The sequence below is a fragment of the Lepisma saccharinum genome, chromosome 27 (genome assembly GCF_977018435.1).
Source record: "Lepisma saccharinum chromosome 27, izLepSacc3.1, whole genome shotgun sequence".
Taxonomy (NCBI): Eukaryota; Metazoa; Arthropoda; class Insecta; order Zygentoma; family Lepismatidae; genus Lepisma; species Lepisma saccharinum.
The window spans coordinates 34,444,921-34,468,002 of NC_139255.1; the positions used below are offsets into that span (position 1 = coordinate 34,444,921).

Consider the following 23,082-nt stretch of genomic DNA (forward strand, 5'->3'; position numbering starts at 1 on the left):
TTCAGAAAAATATGGATAATAGGCGATTTAAAATAATCCAGTTAGTACTTTACATTAAGTCAAGGTTACTAGAAGTATACTCATTAATTCAGATACGTATTTGGTATTTTTTTGCAACTGATTTTTCACCTGTGAAGGGAAACATCTACGCTCGGGATATTACCATAGCAACCGTTGCAAGCAGAAGAAGGACGCTTGCGCGCTACACGATTATATTTTGTTTCATCATGGCGGAAAGCACACCAGAAAGTGATTTGGGAAGCATAGAATGTTTTCAAAACTACACTGCTCCTGAAGTTTTCATTCAAGGTTTGGCTGGTATTGTCAACCAACAAGATGTAGAGGCAATGATTCGAGCACAGAAGCAAATGTAAGCTACTTGCTGTATTTTAATTTTGGTACATAAAGTCTTGCATGAATTTCATCGAGACCTTACTTCCTTGGCAGTGGTTGTCAAAATAGAAACTACCACATGAAAATGTGGTAATAAAAATGCCCACATTCATTATTTACACATAACCATGAGATAAGTTCATGAAAAATGTGTTAAATTGTGGAATGAACTTAACGTATATTATCAAGGAGGCGGGGAGAGTTCACGGTATAAGGGTACACCTTCGAGAATGAAGTGCGGGCGATGTCTGACCTCTTGAAAATAAAAGCATGTATTTATTTAGCTACGTAAATATGTTCTCGGAGCGAATTTATTATAGCGGACCCCTCCCCGAGTTTTGTAATATTTCGCATACTCGCTAATTGAGACCTCTGGTACCAGTTTCATAGATCGGAGACACATTAAAATCGGTTATTTTGTTCGTACTTACCAATTGTGTATTGCGGAACATAGTTCAAGGGGTACTTGTTTACTATCCGTCGGACACCTATAGCTTCTGAGTTTTCGTCAATTTTTGACATTCGTACTTACCTATCAGCTTCGCGGAACATTCCTTGAATGGATTTTGGGGCTATCCATCTCGGAATCGGTGCGAAATTTAAACAAAAAAAATATTTTCCGTTTGAAATTTTGGTACTACTTTACTATACCAGAGACACCTATCAATGATTTATTTTGTAATTTTTTACATTGCTAACGGACTCTTCTGCATTGCGGAACATTTCTTTAGGTGAAATAATGAATTTATAACGAAAATAATGTCTATTTCTGACATTAACGAGTACTTACTGTTGTTCCTTATTTCCCACAAACCATCCACGGGTAGCCCCAAAAATCATTGACGTTAGCCCAAAAATTCACGATAGCCCAAAAATTCATGTTAGCCCCACGAACCATCAAGGGGACGAGGTATGCCTACTAGGTTAGGTTAGGCCTGTTAGGTTAGGTTCCATTAGCACTCCTTTCGTTCAATTTAGCATATATGGACAACACCGTGGCGGCAGCGGCAATAGCGCATCGGAAATAGATTTTCGTAGAAAACCACATGCATTCGCATTAAAATAGATCAAAACTACATTCCCGAACATCAACAACGCTACAGAAAATTATTTGTGTAAGTACTTTCTCCTGTAAATTTGAAGAAATCCGTCTCCGGTATAGTAAAGTGTTACCGAAATTTTTATAAATTTTTGTTAGAAATTGGGCCGAAGTCACCTGCCCCGAAATGAGCCCCAAACTTTTAAATTTGAAGAAATCCGTTTCCAGGATACGGAAAACTTACCTGAATTTCACACAAAACACCTTCCCGATGTTAGACAATACTACAGGAACATATTACGGTAAGTAGTTTCTTCTGTAGAAATGAAGAAATCTGTCCGACGGATAGTAAACAAGTACCATGGTTTTCTACAAAAATCTATTTCCGACGTGCTATTACTGCTGCCGCCATTTTTTTCTGCACAAGAGCACAATACGCATTATTGCTGCTGCTACAAGCCGATGTTGTCCGTATATGCTAAATTGAACGAAAGGAGTGCTAATGGAACCTAACCTAACCTAGTAGGCATACCTCGTCCCCGTGATGGTTCGTGGTGCTATCGTGAATTTTTGGGCTAACGTCAATGGTTTTTGGGGCTACCCGTGGATGGTTTGTGGTAAATAAGGAACGAGAGTAAGTACTCGTTAATGTAAGAAATATACATTATTTTCATTAGAAATTCATTATTTCACCTAAAGAAATGTTCCGCAATGCAGAATAGTACGTTAGCAATGTAAAAAATTGCAAAATAAATCATTGATAGGTGTCTCCAGTATAGTAAAGTAGTACCTAAACATTTACCGTTCAAGGTGCCATTATGCTTTTTACACGAAAACAAACACAATTTTTCACATAGAGAGTAATTTTTGTTATCCCTTTTTTCACTTCCTTAACACACAATATGGCTGGTAAAACTTGACTACCGTAGTGGGTATGCAGTGATTCCAACATTATTCACCGAAAAATACCTACTATCCTGTTCGTCACATGTGCAACTTGTATATTATGCACGGGTAGCTGATGGATAGCCCCACGAACCATTCCGATAAGGTTAGGTTAGGCAAGGCAAGCATAGTTAAAAGGGGGGGGGGGTTGTTGGAAACACTGACAGGGGGTTACATCATCAAGCATATGCAGCATCTGGTTCACGTAGGGAAGCAATGGCAATTGTGTGTCGGTGAGATATTTCTCTTGAAAAATATATGATTTCCCGGTCAAATAGACTCCACGATGAAAGAAAATACCTCGACGAACGTTGGAAACCTTAGAGAAACTCATTTCCGTAAGTAGTTTCTTCTGTAAAAATGAAGAAATGTGTCTTCGATATACCGAACTGTTTCCGAGGCCTCCTAATAACGAATTTGAAGTTAACATTCGGGGGTCACGTGTAGAAATTGCAAAATAAGCGAAATTGAGTGGTCCGTGATTGGAACAAACATGCACGATTGCTCATTATTTACCAGAAGATTTTGTGTTTCCAATACTTAAAAAACGAAATATACCTTCCTGACATTACTACGACCCCAAATTTTAACTATGATTGCCTAACCTAACCTTACCGTGAATGGTTAGTGGGGCTATCAGTCAGTGGTTTGTGGAGCTACCCGTGCATGGTTTTACGACCCCAAATTTTAACTATGTTTGCCTAACCTAACTTAACCTAACCGAGAATGGTCAGTGGGGTTATCTGTGAATGGTTTTGCGCTAATTGTGATAACGAACCGATAAAAAGTCTTATTTTCTTAGCACTTTAACGGCAAACGTTCATCATCGAAGATGCCATTTTTGTATCCTACAATTTTTCGATTGATGCATTGTTGCCAAACTTACTTGTAATCAACAACTTTTTTACTGTTCTCTTCCGGCATTCTTACACAATCCATGCTCTCCAAGTATGAAATAAACAGTGTGGCAACGCTGTAGACAATTGTTCATATAAACAAATATGGTTTCCATACTTGTATACGGAGAATCATTGCGAGAATAGAAAAGCTTATTTTACAACTTCTACACGTTAATGAACAATTTCTACACCTCACCCCAACATGTTAACCTCAGATAAATCATCGCGACTAATTATTTCGTGAGTATAAGCAGTAGCATAGAAATTACAGAAGGGTCCGGTATTGTAAATTCTTGCCATGTTCTGTAACAAAGATTTCGGTAATAAGTGGTGCGAAGTCTTTTATTTTAGTGCATTTTACTCATTCGCGAGAACCAGTAAGATTTTAAAAAAATGACTAATTTTGTTGATGTACACTTAATGCACATGCAAACACATCTTGATGGGATCCACAGTCTAAAGTGGTGGTATGAACGTGCAGGAACTAGGAATCGAATGTGGGTATTGAACATTTGCCAACATCAGCAGACATTACTTGTTATTTTAAGAAAGTTTAAAAGAAAGAAAGCAAACGTATATCTTTGGGAGAACAATGATTCATTGCTTGATGTTGGGGATACCATCTTCCAAGATAGGAGAATCCTAGCAAACATATCCCCCATACCACCACCGCCTAACAATTTTCACTTCAACACTGAGTATACCACAGCAACAGCCAGAACATTAAAAACAAATTATCAAAGCTGCCTAGAAAATTACTGTAAAGGTGGCAGAAGTGCTTGGTAATTAAAACTGCCTTTATACGTTTGGATGGGAATTCTGAAAACTGCCAGTTGCTTTAATTACCAATGTTCCACAACAGTGTGATTACTCTTGGGACAAAGAAAAAATTTGAGTATACTTTCAAGTTTTGTAGGATGCATTCCCAAATTTCATAGTATAAACAACGATTTCCATTATTTTGAGACTGTCAGATTTAAATCATTGTACACTGAAGTCAATGTAAAGAATATTGAAAAATCATGAAATTCATTCACAACACAAGTTACATAGGTTGGGTGTACATATATCAGACGTTAACCGTCCGTTGGTATATGTGTGACCATGGCGCTCCCATATGAATGTAATAATGTTTTTTTTTGGCATTTTTCAAATATTGTTTTAGATTTATCACATTACAAATAGTGTATAAATATATATTGCCTAACATATATCCCTTGCATGTTATTTTATTTATTACATAATAACAAAATTATATTATTTTATTGCAATATTACCGATTACCTAATATGAGACAATTTATCACGGAAAACAACTTTTTATAATTTTATTTTAAATTTACTTTTGATGTTAAAATTAAACGGTGTGACTCAGTTGTTAGCATATGATGTAGACTTATTAGGGGATGATATAAATACAATTAAGAATAATGCTAAAAAAATATTTTTCAAAGCAGGAAGTTAGCAAAGAGGAAACTAAATATATGCTTACAGGCCAAAACCAAGTGTTAGGTAATAATCAAAATCTAATTATTGATAACAACTCGTTTGAACCAGTTTCCAAATTCAAGTACTTAGGAGTAATATTAACAAATGAAAATTATATTAAAGAGGAAATAAAAAGCAGGCTTAATTCAGGAAATGCATGTTACTTCTCTCTTCATAAACTTTTGTCTTCTCGTTTAATATCTAGGAAACTAAAAGTTAAAATATACAAAACAGTAATTTTGCCTGTATTATTAGTATATGGATGCGAAACTTGGTCCCGTACATTGAAAGAGGAACATAAATTGAGAGTTTTTGAAATTAAGATGCTTAGGAAAATATTTGGATCTAAAAGGGATGAGGAGACAGGTGAGTGGAGAAGGTTATATAATTTAGAACTACATAATTTGTATTCATGTCCAGATATTATTAGAATGATTAACCTTTTGAGTCCCAAGGTCATTTTCACAAGTAAGCCTCACAGTCCCAAGCCGATTTTGAGCAAAATGCAGAGTTTCAATTAAATGAGTGTAGATCGGAATCTAATTGCCCTAGAGAGATGAGTGATATACCGTTGTACGCGGAATGAACCAGAGATTCAGACTATATAAAATTTATGCAAATTCGGCGTATATATGGAGGGGGAAAGGGGGAAATCCCCTGAAAATACTTTTTTTTTTTTAAAAAAATTGTGTTTCGCCCCCCCTCCTGCCCCCTCGAAAAAAGTACATGACAGTGTCGACATGCACATGGAAATGATCGCTGACATGTAAGGAACACAAAAATATTTGCATTATTATCATATGACCAATGTAACTTGAGTTGTACATCCCAAAAAGAATGGTCGGCACACCACTGATTCAAGATTCAAAATGCAGCGGTACCTTAAAATTACTTTAGCTCAGAGACTATTTGCCCTGGAGATATACCGTTGTACGCAGAATGAATCACAGATTGAGACGATATATAATTTATGCACATTCGGCGTACATATGGAGGGGAAAGGGGGGAAATCCCCTCAAAAACACTTTTCTTAAAAAAATGGCGTTTCCCCCCGCCCCCCCGAAAAAAAACACAAAATGCAAAATTTATGCAAATTTGGCATATATATGGAGGGGGAAGGGAGAAAAACCCCAAAAATTATTTTAAAAAATTGTTGAAATGTTTGAAATTTATATTTTCCTTGAAAAGAGACTCAAAAGAGAAGTCCCTTTTCCCACCTTTTCACCTCGATTTTCATGAAGAAAAAAAAGGTGCAAGAAACATTTATGTTAAATACATGTGTTAGGAACAATATTAAAAAAAAAATCGAAATTCTAGCCAAAAATAGAAAAGTTATAACGTAAAAACTACGACCTTGACACAGCGTCTCGATCGAGACACTTGGGACCGTGAGGCTTACTTTTAGGTATCTCATTCGAGACGCTTGGGATCCAAAAGGTTAAATCAAGAAGACTTAGGTGGGCAGGCCATGTGGCACGAATGGGAGAGGAAAGAAGAGTTTACAGGATTCTTGTTGGGAAACCTGATGGTAGGAGACCTGTAGGAAGGCCAAGACGAAGGGATAAAGTTGAGATGGACCTAACGGGAATCGGTAGGGATGGAAAAGAGTATATAGATCTTGCTCAGAATAGGGACAGATGGAAGGCTAGAGAGTTAGTTAGTTAGTTTTTGATGTTAACTAATTTGCACAACATTAGTAATAAATTCAATAATTTATTACGTGTTGACGAGAGAGATGTACATTCTCCTTCGTAGTTCCATCCCACCCAATATATTGAGGGAAAAGAACAAGTAAAAATAGGCTCATCTTCACAAGTGGATTGATCCGTGTTGCTCTCATTTTTTATTTTCAATAACTCCTCAACAACATTATCATCTGTGCCCTGAGAATCAAACAATGCTCGGAACTAGTTCATTCGTAACGAGAATCCGGTTTCGAAGTTCATGTAGCCAGAAATAATGACAGTAATAAGTGAATTAAGTCAAATAAAATCAGAAAAAGTGATGCAACATGAATTCAGTGCACACACAAATAAAATATGCGTGAAAAAAATGGTTGCGTGGTGCTCACAAAACACGGACTGTCGTCAAAATTTCATGTCACCGAAGGCAGAGAACAATCCCACAAGCTATAACTGGCGTCATGTGGTCATAGATATTCCAAAATACAGCTAGACAAGACCAGAAAGTGATATCATTATCTGGGCATGCAAAACTTACAACTATATCCCAGTGTGAGCGCTGCACTCACAGGTATGCTAACCGAGGGTTTAGGACTGTTCTGGTTACTCCTGCAATATCAGGGTTTTCTCCCAAGGTACTAACCCATGTGAATTTCTCAGAGAAAAGAGAAAGTCTATTAAAGTGATCCTGAGCAGATAATTTCACCACAATTAAGCAAAAGTTGCAGAAAAGTGTCGCTAAACAACAAAAAATAGAAATACAATGAGCTCATAATTTAAGAAAGCACTGAAAGAACTACTCTGCATTAAATCCAGTTAGCTACCAACTCCAGGGGAAAATCTTTTGTGAATAAACTTCTTCCTTATCTTGCCTTTCGGTGCACCATATTTATGCTAATAAAAAGGGTAATAAACTATGTACATTTTATGTTGCTTTTCTGCCACTTTTAGAGAACCAGTGTGACATTGACTGCCATCTGGAAGACTTGGTTCGATTCCTTTGAAATAATTTTTTTCCAGCAGCATCCCTGCATGCAATGACTATGATTCGCCTGGCCTCTAATAAAATTGGTACCTGAGGACTATCCTGGAAGCGTTAAGACGGTTGCAGCATCGTGCTGATCACATCACCTCCACAAATGGCCGAGATCGTGAATATGTGAAGTGCTGCCTCTACATTCCCCCATATGCATTTACAGGGCATAAGACACCTAGATTTTCTGCCACTTTTATCTCATTGCAATGATGAGGAGGAAGGGCACACTTTTTAAATAAATTTAAAGGACTCAAATGTAGAATTTTTGGTGAGGAGATCATGAGTGAACAACTCAACATGACACTTTGTGCAAATGGCAGTGAAGAATAATTTGATTTTATTCAATACATCAGGGCATGAAATTTCAAGTTTGAAATTAGTCGCCGGACTAAAATCTTTGGTCGCCACTATTTTATATTGATAAATAATGAAAATGTTTGTGTAGCGCTGTCGTTCTGCACTGAAGTACCACTTATTAATCGCAGCTGCTGGGTCAAACTCTGACAGGGAGGATGGGGGAGGGGGGTTCCGTTTACGGAAACTCTGAGCAAATCATCCAGTGTCTCAGTCTTCAGAGAGTTCCTGTAAGTAGTGTTGAGTTTGTTGTGACAGCTGAAACCTCCCTCACATGAGGCTGTGCTCACTGGTAGAACAGCACAAAATGTCAAAATCTGGAGCAAGTTGGGGAATCTTGCTGAACACTCTGCACTGAAATGGATACATGGTCCAAGAAATCTTGTTCGCTTGGTCCAACATTAGATTCCAGGTCAGCCAAAACTGAAATACAGTGTTCAATTTTTATTTTCAGAGATGAAATCAAAAGATTCTTATTTTGTAGTGCCACGCTTAAAGGGTTCAATTTCCCGTAGAAATCCAAAAGGAAGTACAGAAGCTTAACAAATTTAAATTGCTTCAAACTTTTCAGCAAATCCTTAGCTTTAGCGCCATCATTGTCTTTTCATGGGCCACCTGTTCAAGATGGGTCACAACAGCTTTCAATGATTGCAAGAGAGCTCTTTTTGCACGTTCTTTGCTGGCTAACCACCTAATAGTGTGGATATCACTCAGTTTTAGAATTTCTTCTATAACTTCTGCCGTTTCTCTCAAGAGGTGAAGTCTTGAGGCGTGTTTGACACACATTTGAAACAACGAAATTTTAGTCGCCAGCCCAAAACTTTTGGTCGCCAATGGCGACCTGGCGACCGGAAATTTCGCGCCCTGCAATACATCATCATCATCCTTCACCGTTTCCTGCCTCTGGCTTGGTCGGCATATAAGTCAAGCCCCTTCAGTGCGAGCCTCGGCTACAGGACAGGTCACAGGTGGTGGATAGTGAAATCTCCCTCAGATATGAAGGAGAGCTGCGAATAAGGGGAAACCTAAGCAGTACCGGACCGAGGTGGCAAGGCTATCAGGGTGTGGAGGGGATCCAGTGGCATGGACATACTCAGCAAATACCACAGATACCCATCGACAGCTTTGTGACATGGCGAATAAACACTGCCATAAAATTGTTTGCCCCCACTGCCTTGTGGGCGTGGAGGGATCCAGAAGGGAGTTGGAACGCTGACAGAAAACAAGGGTGCACCTGAGAACCCACAGGTGGCAGCACCACCACTCAGGTGTAGCTGTGACAGGCCCAATTAGCTGACAGCCGAAAACATAAACAATTTGAGATAAGAAAGAAGCAAGCCGGACTGGAAATTGGAAAATTTTAATCAATACACAAAATAAAAAATGTCTTATTGAAAAACTTATAGCTATAATGATTTTTTTTAGTTCAACCAAATGAATCAAAGAAGATGAAATTTGTGCATTGTCTCGTGCATTAAGCATGCTACTTACTGCTAGCCTTTTTTGCAAGAAGTCTGTTCACTTTACTCTCTATAGTCATGGACCCGTACTTGTAATGAGAAAAACAAATTGTAAAATTGATAGTTAACAATCACAAAAGTTGTTTTATAAGACTATGCATGGAGTGCAATTTTATTTTGATTAAATGCGTTATGAATTTGGAGGTCGGAAAGAATGTGAATAATGCAGTTCTTACAATTTATTCGGTAACGGTTCCGTTTGTTGTATGATTTCTCCTAGCACAAACCCTAATTATCGTAGAATTTTGGAAGTCATTGTCACACGAAATTTGAACCTTCCTTAAAGTAATGAGCACTGTTTGGACTTGAAAAAAAGTTATTTATGTTGAAAAAAAAAAACTTTAAAATTCCCTTACGCACTTCTCATGGACAAGATATTCTCCATTGAACAAGCAACAGTAAATATTGTAGAAGCGTGGGTATGAATGTACAGTGCGTCCATTTCGATCTTCAGCCGAGAGATCGGGAGAAGCGTGGCGGGCGGTGCTGGCGGAGATGCCGACATTTGCGGCCTGTAATGCCCGCTTATTTTTATGGACATGCAGACATTTATATAAATATTGCAAAACGAGCACTAACCTGTGTTATAATTTATCATCTGTAATTCATCCAAGTTCTGCCCTTATATACACAAAAAATACGCTTTAAAAAACAATGTAAAGAGCCACAGATAATAAAACATTTTAATCATAGTTTTGACCAGTAACGTCCTGCTTAAGTTTATATCCTTCAAAGAGTTTTGTGTCAATGGGGATCGTTTGGAGGTTTTGAATGTGCAACACTGTATCAAGATTACGCTGCATACTAAACCGTTAAAAGTGAATGGTTTTCGTGAGCTTCCTTGCAATCCGAAATCTCAGAGCTCGAGTTTTTTGTTCCTTCGCGACAGAGCTGTGAATATAGTGGCGAGCAGATGTAAACTAAGAGCATGTTAATTTCGTACTTTGCGCAAGAGTGTTATTATTGGTTACTTGCCGTTACTTGTTTGTGTTATTGCAGTGTGTACTTGTGTTGTGTCAGTAAGAGGATTGGAATGCCAGCCTCAAGGTTCACGTTACGAGGGGGGCTGATAAGTTCTCAGCCCGACCCAGAAGGTCTTTAGCTACAGGCACGAAAGTTTCAGGCTGTTCAACGTATTCTCCCTGAAAATCTACACACTTGGCACTTGGTGGATATCAGTTTGAACAACTCTTATAACACATGGGGTGTAAGGGGTGACCTTCCACATAGTACACCCAAATGTCAACCTCACTTCCACGTCAGTACACCATGGACTGAAGACTAATGAGGCTCTGGCGACTGGCCCCATGGCCAGTATAATTTTGTTTGTGTTGTCCTGTGTTTTGTCCTTATTTGTGCTGAGTGTTCTTTGCAGCCTCGGCTTTTAACAAAAATCAGAACATTTTAATATTTTATGATTTTAATTAAGCAACGTTAGAGTTGTTATGTGAAACGGTAAGGAGCTGGACCCCGTATAGTGTGACGGGTGCAAAATAGCCTTAGTGCTGACGCACCCAAAATTTTAAAATCAAAATCAAATCAATCTTATAACACATGTTAGTGCTCGTTTTGCAATATTTATATAAATGTCTGCATATGTCCATAAAAATAAGCTGGCATTACAGGCCGCAAATGTCGGCATCTCCATCAGCGCCGCCCGCCATGCTTCTCCCGATCTCTCGGCTGAAGATCGAAATGGACGCACGGTAGAAGTAAATCGGAAACTTAGTAGAATGCATTTAGGGACTTTATTTTAATGCTGTGGGAACCAAACATAACCTGCCTAACCTAACCACGAAAGCATATATTGAACAAAATATTAAGTGATCGCTAAAACTCCGCAGTATGTGTTAACAGACATACATCAAAATCGAACCATGTAAAAATTGCATTCGTAGCATGATGGATTTACAATAAAATAAAAGGAACTTGGGCCATTTATTCTTTTTTTTTTTATTAAATAGAATTCACTTATGGAAATTTTCATTGGCTTTTATTTTTAAAATAATAAGTACAGTAGCCTATGAGTCATTCCATGCCAAATCAACACAGATATGTGCAATTTTTAACCTGACAATCTCCGATTTTCATGAAATTTGGGGAGTTGAAACTATGCATAGAACTTAGTAACTATGAAAATTTTTAGTCTCGTGTGTCTTGTAATTGTTAAATTATATAAGGTCAAAGTTTGCAGAAATTGCCCTTTTTGAGCCCGATTAGCTATACTAAATGTGCTGTAACTCCGCCACTATTTTGCCTAGGAGGCTCAAATAAAGCTTATTGTACAGGGAATTGAATAAGCTTTCCAGTGATATATAACAAACCTACCTTTGGATAAAAATATAATTTTGTCACATGACCTTGACTTTTGACATGTCATCACCAAAAATCGTGAAAAAAATATATTTGGTCCCTCATACCATACTCTAAAACACACCAAAAAATCATTCTGGGACTGCAATGGGATCAGAAGATACAAAATAATATGTGTAACTATGTGACTGATAAAAGCCCCATTACATGAACTATGAAGAGTCAAATGTCCCTTAACACTCCCTGCAAAATGTAAAGGAGTTATCCTGGGTATAATTGGTCATAAAAGAAATAGGTTAGGCACAGGGAGATCCCTAGCCGTGTGTGTCAAGCGCAGATCCGGCATATAGTTGACCGCCATATTGAATTCAACGCAAAAATTTCAAAGGAAAGGGGGTGATGTGATATATCAAATCAGGCTAGAATTTCACAAGAAATGAAGTGACGAAGGTTTATCCAATATATATTTAACCAGCAAAAATTTATTACTGCATGCTTGTAACCATTTTCTCCTTTTCGAGGTGTTAAAAACAAAGCATTGGAATGCTCCTAACGTGTTAGGAACTCATCGAGATCACGCTGACATCTTGGGAGAGAAAGAAGTATACGCACCATTGCATATGATTTTAATCAGCTACATTCACCAAATAGTTGAATAGTGAAGAATATTGGGAAAAGTATCTCAAACAATTACGTGACACTTCCTTTGGAATGAAAAATTCTTCAGTGACGAGGCTAATTTTTATGTTCACGGTGAAGTTAATAAAAATAATATGCAATACCTGTGATTTGCTCAGTCGAATGGTTGTTGCTGGTAAGCTAATTATGTGGTATAATGTATGGCGAACGGAAATGGTTGGTCCATATTCAACAACGGAACCTTAAATGGTGAGGGCTTCTTGGTTAAGTGAACAGGTTTTTTCACCCTTGCTTATGGGATATGGCACTTTTCGAGAGTTTTGAAACAGGACAGTGTGTGACCACACTATGTGGACATTTTTGCAATTTCTTCATGGTAATTTTCTAGGTAGATTGATGGGCACAAGGGGATCTATTAAAAGGCCTGCACATTCCCCAGATCTAACATCTTAGGAGGACTTTTACCTTCAGAAACATTTGAAGAGAATGGTGCATGCACTAAAAGTCCCTGATATTGACCATCTGAGAGAAGGCATAGTTGCTGCTTGCGATGTTGCACATGCTACATTGCCAAATGTTCTATGCGAGTGTGAGAGACGTCAACAAGTGTGCTCACAGGAACATTGACAACATTATAATGTGCATATATCGTAAGTGAAAGATATGTGTATAACTTTTTGCTGGTTAAATATATGTTGGATAAACCTTCGTCACTTCATTTCTTGTGAAATTCTAGCCTGATTTGATATATCACATCACCCCCTTTCCTTTGAAATTTTTGCGTTGAATTCAATATGGCGGTCAACAATATGCTGGACCTGCGCTTGACACACACGGCTAGGGATCTCCCTGTGCCTAACCTATTTCTTTTATAACCAATTATACCCAGGATAACTCCTTCACATTTTGTAGGGAGTGTTAAGGGACTTTTGACTCGTTATAGTTCATGTAATGGGGCTTTTATCAGTCACATAGTTACACATATTGTTTTGTATCTTCTGATCCCATTGCAGTCCCAGAATGATTTTTTGGTGTGTTTTATAGTATGGAATGAGAGACCAAGTATATTTTTTTCACGATTTTTGGTGATGACATGTTTTGAGATATTCAAGGTCAAAAGTCAAGGTCACGTGACAAAATTATATTTTTATCCAAAGGTAGGCTTGTTATATATCACTGGAAAGCTTGTTCAATTCCCTGTACAATAAGCTTTATTTGAGCTTCCTAGGCAAAATAGGGCCGGAGTTACAGCACATTTAGTATAGCTAAGCGGGCTCAAAAAGGGCAATTTATGCTAACTTTGACCTTGAATAATTTAACAATTACAAGACAAACGAAACTAAAAATTTTCATAGTTACTAAGTGCCATGCATAGTTTCAACTCCCCAAATTTCATGAAAATCGGAGATGGTCAGGTCAAAGGCTGTGTTGATTTCGCATGGAATGACTCCTATGTGTTTTCTGTATCATTAAATCAGAATAATATACGTGGCATTATATTTTTTTGCACTATTGCTAGGCAAATTTTAAAATCTGCAGCAGTATGGTAGAGTTGCCTATCTTTTAGAATGTATTGCATAGTTGTTATTCGTGCTGTTACAAGTTGAGCCTTTTTCAGGAAGGCCACTGGGTGCAAGAATTAATTACTTTTAATCCAGTCTTGCAGTAATTAATATTTTTTTAAGGTCACATTTCAAAATGTATAGCTTTATCTTGGTTGGATTCGTGGTTTTCTTAGCTTGTATTTGTGCAGGGAGGGGGGTGGGAGAGCTCCTGAGAAAAAGGAGGTGTGGCCTGAATTATTTTAATTTTTTACTACCCCAGCACCTGCTTATTATTATTCTTAACTGATGAGAACAGCAGATATATCTTATTATTGGTGTAGCTAAACAACTCTGGTAGATGCAATGGAATGTTTATGAATGATCCTTTCATCTCTTTAAATTGCATATAATTTATGACACTTAATGAAAAAATTCATCCAGAATCAATGGTTTATTCTTGGTTGATCCTGTTATAAATAATTATCATGTAAGTACTGTTGCTTCATTATTGTACACATATGTCAGGATATTTCCTGACACACCAAAGACTATTACAAATGTACTTTGGTGCATGTTGTGTTTGTTTTAAATAAAACTTTTGCCAGTATTTATTAATATAATTGAGTGCTTAAGAAGTTTCTCTCATAAAAAAAAGGTGTGTGCAATGATTTGTGCACTTTTATCTTCTTGAACTTAACTGTGAAAGGTTAGCCCAATAATTGTGAACAGTCAAAACAAACAAAAGTTGATATTAAATAATGCAAGATTGTTATTGAATATTCATGTGTTGATTATAATGTTTTCCTTTGTGATAGGCTGCAGCGGTTTGAAAAGACTAATGAAATGCTGATCAACTGTAATGCATTGTCAGCAGGACGCTTCAAAAATGCCAGTACCGAGTTCAAAAAACACACACATTTATTGCTGGAAATGAAGAAGGATTTAGACAATATTTTCAAGAGAATACGAGTCCTGAAAAGTAAACTATCAAACCAGTATCCTCAGGCATTTCAAGGTATGATGATGATGTTTTTTGTTCAGAAAGTGTACCTATTAATGTAGGTGATTTCTACCTTTTTAAAAAGGTTTGTGTATATATTTACCAGGTTATTATTTGCTTTTGTTTCCAGTTACCATAGCATCCATTTTTTACATAAAAGAAAATTCCTAATTTTAATAATCAGTGACCATGAAACCAAATAACAGTCTCACTTTGAAGAACCTTTTCCCGTAGCTTGTGAATAGTATTCTTGTGTTTTTTCTCAAATACAAAGATTGATTGATTTAGTTTATTTTACTTCGCATTTTGTGCCTCTTGGCTAATTTGCGAAGATGGGGATGAGTAATGAAATGATGAAATTGATGAATGAACATTCACAAACAACCAAGCCCGAGTGGGATTCGAACCTGGGACCCTTGGCGTCGCAGCGGGATGTGCTAACCACTCAATCACAGGGTCCGGCTCATATTCACAAAGAGAATGTATATCTTTTGTTATACATAATATTTTGTTGAAAAGAGCACATGGATAATGTAATATGCAAATGTTTGTAGAATGATGAAAAAAATTAAAAGAAACATTAAAAAAAGAGTATTTTCCCCTCATAATTTAAATATGCTTTTATTTCAAAAAAATCAATTGTTATTAAATAAAATATAATAAACAGTTGCTCAAGTTAGGCACACATGGAAAACTTTGAAGCACCTTTCCCGTAAATGACTGGCTAGTGCACGCTACTAACTTGGTATATCAATACCTATAGGGTACCGTACCACTATACAAAGTCCCATCCTCAATTTCCAAAGCCATGCCCTCTCCTTGTGAGTTACAATTTTATTTTGAACTATAGGTGCACCAGGAATTTTAGGGGGGGGGGGTTAGGAGTTCAACAAATGAAGAATATGAATCCGCCACTTAGATGGAGTGCAATCAAATGTGCTACAAATCCAGAGGCCTCAGGTTCGAACTCTCACCAGACATGGATGTATTATTCTCTTTGTCTTATCACCATCTCATTGTTGCGATTAACCCGAGAGGTAGAAATGCAACATAAAGTAACCAAAATAGAAATAGTTAGGTGTGATATTGAATGGTTAACACTATTGCATTGTCGTGAAACTCCACTTTTATCCACATATAGTCTAATTGTGACTGGACATACAGTTTAAAGTAGGATCCGAACCACTAAGTGCCTGCACCCGGTATCGAACCTGTGACTTATTACCACTATGCTATCACGAGGCTTCATGTGGAATGAATTGAAAGTCCTGCAAAAGGTGTACAACTGTTGACGAATACTGCAGTGCAGATCCTAAATATTGATTCTTATAATTTGAAAACTATAGAAAGACTGGAAATTGTCCAGTTATAAAATTATGGACAAATTAATTTTCTAACCCCCACAACCCACCCACCCTTCGATGCATCTCTGGATGCATGGCAGCCATATTTTGTATCTTTGAACATATTATGAATTCAAAATTGTAGTACAATTGTTAACTTGATTCAGTTTACAGTTGTGTATTCTAGATGGTCAAATTAATCGCATTTGATGCTTTAAGCAACTGAAATTAAGCTAAAAGCTAGCTTTTGTATTTTAGTACAAAGTTTCATTTCTCAATCCCTCAGGGTTTCTTATGATGAAGTTTCAACACATTTTTCACTGAATTGAAACACTTTTTCCCCACTCAAACAGCTAACTTGACTACAAAACAAGAAATTTGGTGTATGGATATGTGTAGTCGCACAATAATGGCGAGCAGAAAGAAAAAGTAGACTTGTAGGAATAGTAATCTATAAGAAACTGCGTTCCACTAACGAAAGCCATCCTCAAATGGATTGCATTCACCACTGTATTTCCTACCTAAACATGAGTAAGGCCAGCCACACACCGGATCTGACACGACATGAGTAGTCATTCTTGTCGCAAACCGCCTCAGGTAAAGTTTTAGCATAGTCCCTTATGGTAGGCTCCACACTGAAACATTTGACTCACATTACCTTGCGACAAAACAGTGAAACCCATGGAATTTGGTCTTGCGTGGACCAGCTTGCGACAAAACAATCTATGCATCCACCAATCCGTTCACTTCAGGAACAGACATCTAATCACAGATCGGAAACGTGGACAACTTGAAGCCAGTAATTAAATGTAGACATTGAATCTTATATTAAATGGTTAATATTGTATTTTCTAACCTATTATTTGCTAGAAATATATTCAATTCTGCTGTAAACTGTTATGCTTATAATACATTGTTACAAGATGGCGGATAGTACTGAAAGCGTGTTTCTTCGCTCTGCAAATTGTGGTTTTATTTTCTTGGTGTTTTGCTGCATTTGTGTTTTTCAATACCACGTACGTGTGAGTCAGAACTCTGAAGTAACTATGGTCAACAGTGGCTCATTATTGGAGACGTGGAAAATAGGAAATAGGAACTTTCTTTTTCCGGCCGCTGGAACTTCTGGCCTGACCGCAGCCATGATGGGACTACGGACGTCCGAGGACCAACAACCACGAGGTAAGCGATCCACTCTTGGTTACTTTCACCTCTTGTGCCTCGTGCTCTTGTGCGGTGACATCCATGTCAACCAGGGACCCTCCCAAGGAAATGATGCTGTTTTTTCCGTATATTACCAGAACGTGCAAAGTATTAAAAACAAACTTTCTGACTGTGACATTCACTTAAGCGAGCTACTGAAATATGACTGCTTAGTTTTCACTGAAACGTGGCTAAACGACACGGTGATGGATAGTGAATTTCCATTTTTAAAGCATTTCAATGTGCAAGTCGTCGTGGTGGAGGAGTGATGATCTGCGTTAATGTTAAATGGAATTGTAAAATACGAAGAGACCTAATCAAGGACTGTGAAATTATTTGGATAGAACTCAATTTTCAAAAGAAACAACAAAAAACTGCTAATTGGATCGTATTATCGCCCACATAAGAACTCTCCTATTTCCATCCTTGAAGCCTGCAGGGATTCGGTATTAGCAGCAATGACAAGTGGTGATATTATGTTATTTAGTGATTTCAACCTGTCCATCAATTGGGAAAGCCCAAATACGGGAACTATAAACTGCCAAAATGATCAGTGGTTTATTGATACGTTCATTCACGGAATAGGGTTAAACCAGTTCAACTTGCATAAAACATGTGGTGACAGCAACCTTGACTATGTACTGGCAACCCTGCCTAATATGCAGGTAACTACAGGAAAAAAATCTAACTTCTGACCATGCCTCACTTGACATCACAACGCACCTGCCTACCATGAAGAAAGACCAGGAATCCGTCAAGCAGAACCAACCCCCCCCCCCCTCCCCACACACACACACCACCTATGGCGAAAAGCTCCCCCACTTAAATGCTGTCTGTCCTCACACACTATCTTCAATCAAAACATCCCCCGAGGAAGTAAAATATTTTCTTGCTTCATTGCCCCTCCACCGGTCCCTAGGTCCAGATGAAATCCCCACAATATTCCTACGTAAAACGGCCGACTCCTTGGCTCTTCCTCTGTCTTCCTTACTCAACAAATGTTTCTCTAAGGGTGTGTTTCCGAAAAACTTCAAACGGGCCAACATTGTGCCCATTCACAAAACTAGAGATAAAAAATGTGTAAAATCCTATAGACCAATCTCACTTCTATCACCACTATCAATTATTTGTGAAAAATCATCAAAAACAAGTTACTTCAGGTTACGTCACCACATATCAACACAGCACAACATGGTTTTCTTCCAGGCAGTTCTTGCCTAACAAATATTTCCTTCTTACTTTCGCATGCTGCCAGAGCTATTGATAATAACTCCCAACTTGACACTATATATTTGGACATTTCGAAAGCCTTTGACAAAATTAATCATAAATTATCATCCATGGCAAATTTCTCTCTTTACTCCAGGACTATCTCCATGAGCGTGAACAACGTGTTGTTCTTTCAGGTACCTCTTCTAACTTTCTTCCCGTTTTGTCTGGAGTTCCCCAGGGGACTGCCTTAGGGCCGCTCCTATTCCTTCTGTACATGGATGACCTCCCTGAAAAACTGTCCTCCCTCCCTATCAATATACTTTTGTTTGCGGATGACTGTAAACTCTTTAAGGAGATCTCATCGCATCATGACATGATGATTCTTCAAAATGCTCTCACAGAACTTGTTAAGTGATGTCGTCAGTGGAATTTAGAACTAAACCCTCAGAAATGCTCTTTCCTTACTTATTCCCTAAAAAAGAACAAAGTGCTGTCTACTTATTCTATTGACAACAATCCAATCCAAAACATTTCCACCCAAAAAGACCTAGGTATTATAATGGATGAAAAACTCACTTTTAATTATCATATAGCTACCACTAAAAAAGCCATGCGCCTTCTCAGTCTTCTATACAGATTTAGCGAAATTCAAAACCCATCTTCTCTTGCTTTATTCTTTAAATCTTTCATCTCGCCCATCCTTGAATACTGTTCCCCAATTTGGACAATGGCCTCAAAAACCAATCTCACCAGAATAGATTCTGTTCTCAGTTTCTTTCTTGCAATTGTTTGCCATAGAATACCTTCCTTTCGACATGTATCCAAATCAGACACCATGGCTGCTCTGAATATTCACACTCCATCCTTTCGTCGTGATCTAGCTGACATGAAATTTTTATACAAGATAATAAATGGCAAAATCAGAACAGATCTCGTAATCAGTAAATTCACACTTAGGGTACCCCAAAAGCAAATGCGCAACCTGCAACTCTTCCACAACCCAACCACTAGGCTATCCATTGCACAATGCTCCTTGTTTTACAGGCTCCTAGAAATCTACAACAAACTTCCCCTGAATGTAGATATTTTCCTTCCAGAACGTAATTTTTGTATATTACTGACCAAGAACATGTAAATCTATCCCATCTTGTTATTGTTTTTATCTTTTGTTATCTTGTGTTACTACTTTATGTTGTTTCAGTGTAAAATGGCCAAATAAGACTGTATCTGAAACTCTTGAGTAAATAAATAAATAAATAACAAAAGACTGATCTAGACCTACTGCGGACATGGATGAATTCTGCTATCAGATTTTAGCCAACAAATTGACTTGTGTTGTGTTTCATCGCATTGTGTCACGTGTTGGATCTGGTGTGCGGCTGTCCTAAGGCATCTGCTAAAGTATATATGTGCAAATTTGGTAAATAATAGTTACACTTTCATTGTTTGTATGTTGATATAGTGCATGGGACCATTGGGTGACAGAAATCGAAATAATAATTATTTTTACAGCTGCCAGTAACCAGGTTGCACTTGAAGAAACCAATGAGGAAGAGGAAGAATCTTCGAAGAATGAAAGCACCAATCATGGAGAAGATGGCCCCGGTAATTTGAAAGAGGAAGACAAGAAAGATGAGAATGAAGGTGAAGAAGACATGCCTAACTCTCACCTGACAAGAGGCAGCTCGTCGTCAGGTGACAGTGCGAATGGGAATAGCAACAATGACTCTTCTCCTTGCACGTCCGATACTGGATGATACAAATTGTGTCGCCCAACCATAATCAAACCAAAGAAATTGTTGTAGGTGTTGTGGCGGATGGTACCAAAGGTTGTGTAAGTAAAAGATTCTCAGGGAGTTGCATCTAATGTGTATTAAGTGTTTGTATGTTTATTGGAAGATCCGTTTAATCTAGCTGTTTGTTACATGTTTTTAAAGATGTATAGTTTACGTGTAAGTTTTAAATTGTGTTTATTGATCACATCGTTAGTGTTGTGAATCTCGGATCTCCTGATTGGCTCATGATGAACTTATCATCAATTTCTTCTTTCAGAAATTTCTACCATTCCTGGTTACTAATTCTAATGAAACTGAATAATTCAATTTAGTTAAAATATTTTCTCCAAGATGAACTTTCACCTGGAATCTTATGAAGACAAATCTGTCCCTCTACATAAAAGAGAATCCATCTCCAGTGGAAACTCACATTTAAAATTTGTAGTCAAAATATAAATATATAGCCTTATTTTGACTGACCAAACTTTTACATTAAAAAGGCCTATGTAGAAATTTATTAGGACCACAATTCTGTGATAATGTTAACATATAGTGCTCATATTTCTTTCACATAGTTTGGCCATGCATTTTTACACCTTGTAATGAAGTGCCACTCGTTGGTATTATTGTGTATGTCACAATTACTAGTCATGTTATATTAAAGCTGTGATGAGATTTTGTGTTAGGTAGATATGACTAGTTTCAACATGATACATGATATATATATATAAAAAGAATCTTATATTTTGAATAAAAACATTAGGTAGGCTATAAGATGTATGCATGTGTATAAACTTTGTATAGGGTGTTTTTTTAGAGTGATAGAACTTTGAATTGAAATAAAACACAAAAAAATAAGTTTGAAGCCAATTGTGTTTTCATTTGAAAGATAAGTTTGACATTTACTTTTTGAAAATAATTTCTGACATATGTCCACCACGACTAGCTGTGATGAACCGGATTCGATCAGTCCAATTTTGAACCACTTTTTCAAACCAATAAGTTGCTGACCAAGGCAGTTTATTAAGGTAAAAACACTTAACACGTAACGTTTCGACCCTGTATCAGGGTCTTCCTCAGACGAAGAACTAAACTAAAAAAAAAAAAAAAAAAAAAAAAAAAAAAAAAAAAAAAAAAAAAAGTTAGTTTAGTTCTTCGTCTGAGGAAGACCCTGATACAGGGTCGAAACGTTACGTGTTAAGTGTTTTTACCTTAATAAACTGCCTTGGTCAGCAACTTATTGGTTTCAATATGGAAACAAGGCTTAATTATATTACACTTTTTCAAGTAATTGGGGACGTGTGTCGTTAATAACACGAGTTATGTTGGCTTCCAAAGCATCAATTGTTGCTGGTTTATCAGCATAAACCAGAGACTTTAGATATCCCAAAGAAAATAATCCAGTGGCGTTAGGTCCCATGATCTTGTGAGGCCAATTCACCGACAGCACCGATATTTCCGAAGTGCTCTATACGTTTGGCGAACAGAACATTGATTTTGGAAATATATTTCCACAATTTGTAAACGTTGTTGCGGCGTCAGTCTTTCCATGATCATTTGCTAATGCTCACTGATATGAAATGACAAAACAACATGTCATCAAAACAAAACAAATGACAGCTATCCCTATCGAAAATTCTATCACTCTTAAAAAAACACCCTTTACATTAATTAATAATTTTGCAATTGAATATTCCATTATATATTTCTTTCCGCCTTATTAAAGAATTACAGTCAAAATTACATACTTATTCACATCAACTCATTGAAAGATGCATGAGGATAACTCAGAAAATATGTGCACACACTTAAGTTTCAATCAAGATAATTATTGAAACTAGATTTCAATTTCAAAAGAATGTAACACTGCATGCTTGTTTTGTAAAAAAAAAAAAATTGTGTACTATGAAAGAGATGTGAAATTGGGGATTCCTTGTCATAGAATTTGTGATTGTAACGAAAGCCATATTGCATAAGTGCTGACAAAAATTTAGACAAGAGTAGAGTCCTTCATTATATCAACATTATGTATTCAGTTTCCAAATTATTTCAGATAAATGCCATAACAACTTGAATATTTCATAGATTTAGTTGAATATTATGCAAAACATGGAAATAGCCTTAGAATGTACAAGTAACAAGCTACAAAAGTTAGAATTTTTTTTACACAGTATGCATCATGTATACATGGTGTCCATGTACATTCTTCTAGCATGTGGAAATGGCATTACATGTACACTCCTGTTCACATAAAGTGTACAGTTTAAATGTGTGCCACTTTATCTCAACAAGAGTGTACATAAGCAACGATCACTAGCTCAGTTATTTAAAAAGATTATAAAAATTACACTGGTCGACATTTTTAGATAAAAGTTCGAATATTTTCAAATCAGTAGGTTTTTCAGGAAGTATTTTGAATGCTGACACAAAAATAACATCCATTTTTTCCCATCACGTCAGGATTTTTCACAATTTCACAATCAAAATTCTGATATTCGCCATTGCATTACACCTAAGACTCTACTTTACTTCCTTTTCCTAAGGAATACATGTCATATATCGTTGGAAAGCTTATTGTATAAGGAATTCAACAACGTAAATCCCAAAGCAAGGAAAAATTACCTGGAGGAGGAAATCGATAAAAACCGATGTTGTCCGGATATGCGTAATTGAACGTACTGAAGAAATTTTTAGGGGTGAA

At 37.1% G+C, this 23,082-nt stretch overlaps 1 protein-coding gene across 2 annotated transcripts; it reads left to right on the top strand.

The window, feature by feature from the left end:
* The first annotated feature begins 201 nt into the window (after positions 1-201).
* LOC145979964 (kxDL motif-containing protein CG10681) lies at positions 202-21,356 on the top strand. Of its 2 annotated transcripts, XR_014440820.1 has the most exons (4): positions 202-370; positions 14,667-14,866; positions 20,119-20,440; positions 20,659-21,356. XR_014440820.1 is itself a non-coding variant. In XM_083112903.1 (3 exons), exons 1-3 carry the CDS (start codon positions 228-230, stop codon positions 20,361-20,363), a joined length of 588 nt encoding a protein of 195 aa, XP_082969029.1. In that variant the 5' UTR covers positions 204-227; the 3' UTR covers positions 20,364-21,354. The 2 variants fall into 2 exon arrangements, 1 of the variants encoding a protein (XP_082969029.1); XM_083112903.1 differs by having other exon boundaries at positions 204-370; positions 20,119-21,354.
* Positions 21,357-23,082: the final 1,726 nt, after the last annotated feature.

Coding starts and splice junctions, on each gene's coding strand:
- LOC145979964 (XM_083112903.1), top strand. CDS start 228: ATGGCGGAAAGCACACCAGAAAGTGATTTGGGAAGCATAGAATGTTTT. Junction 371..14,666: donor ATTCGAGCACAGAAGCAAAT/GTAAGCTACTTG, acceptor CCTTTGTGATAG/GCTGCAGCGGTTTGAAAAGA. Junction 14,867..20,118: donor GTATCCTCAGGCATTTCAAG/GTATGATGATGA, acceptor TTATTTTTACAG/CTGCCAGTAACCAGGTTGCA.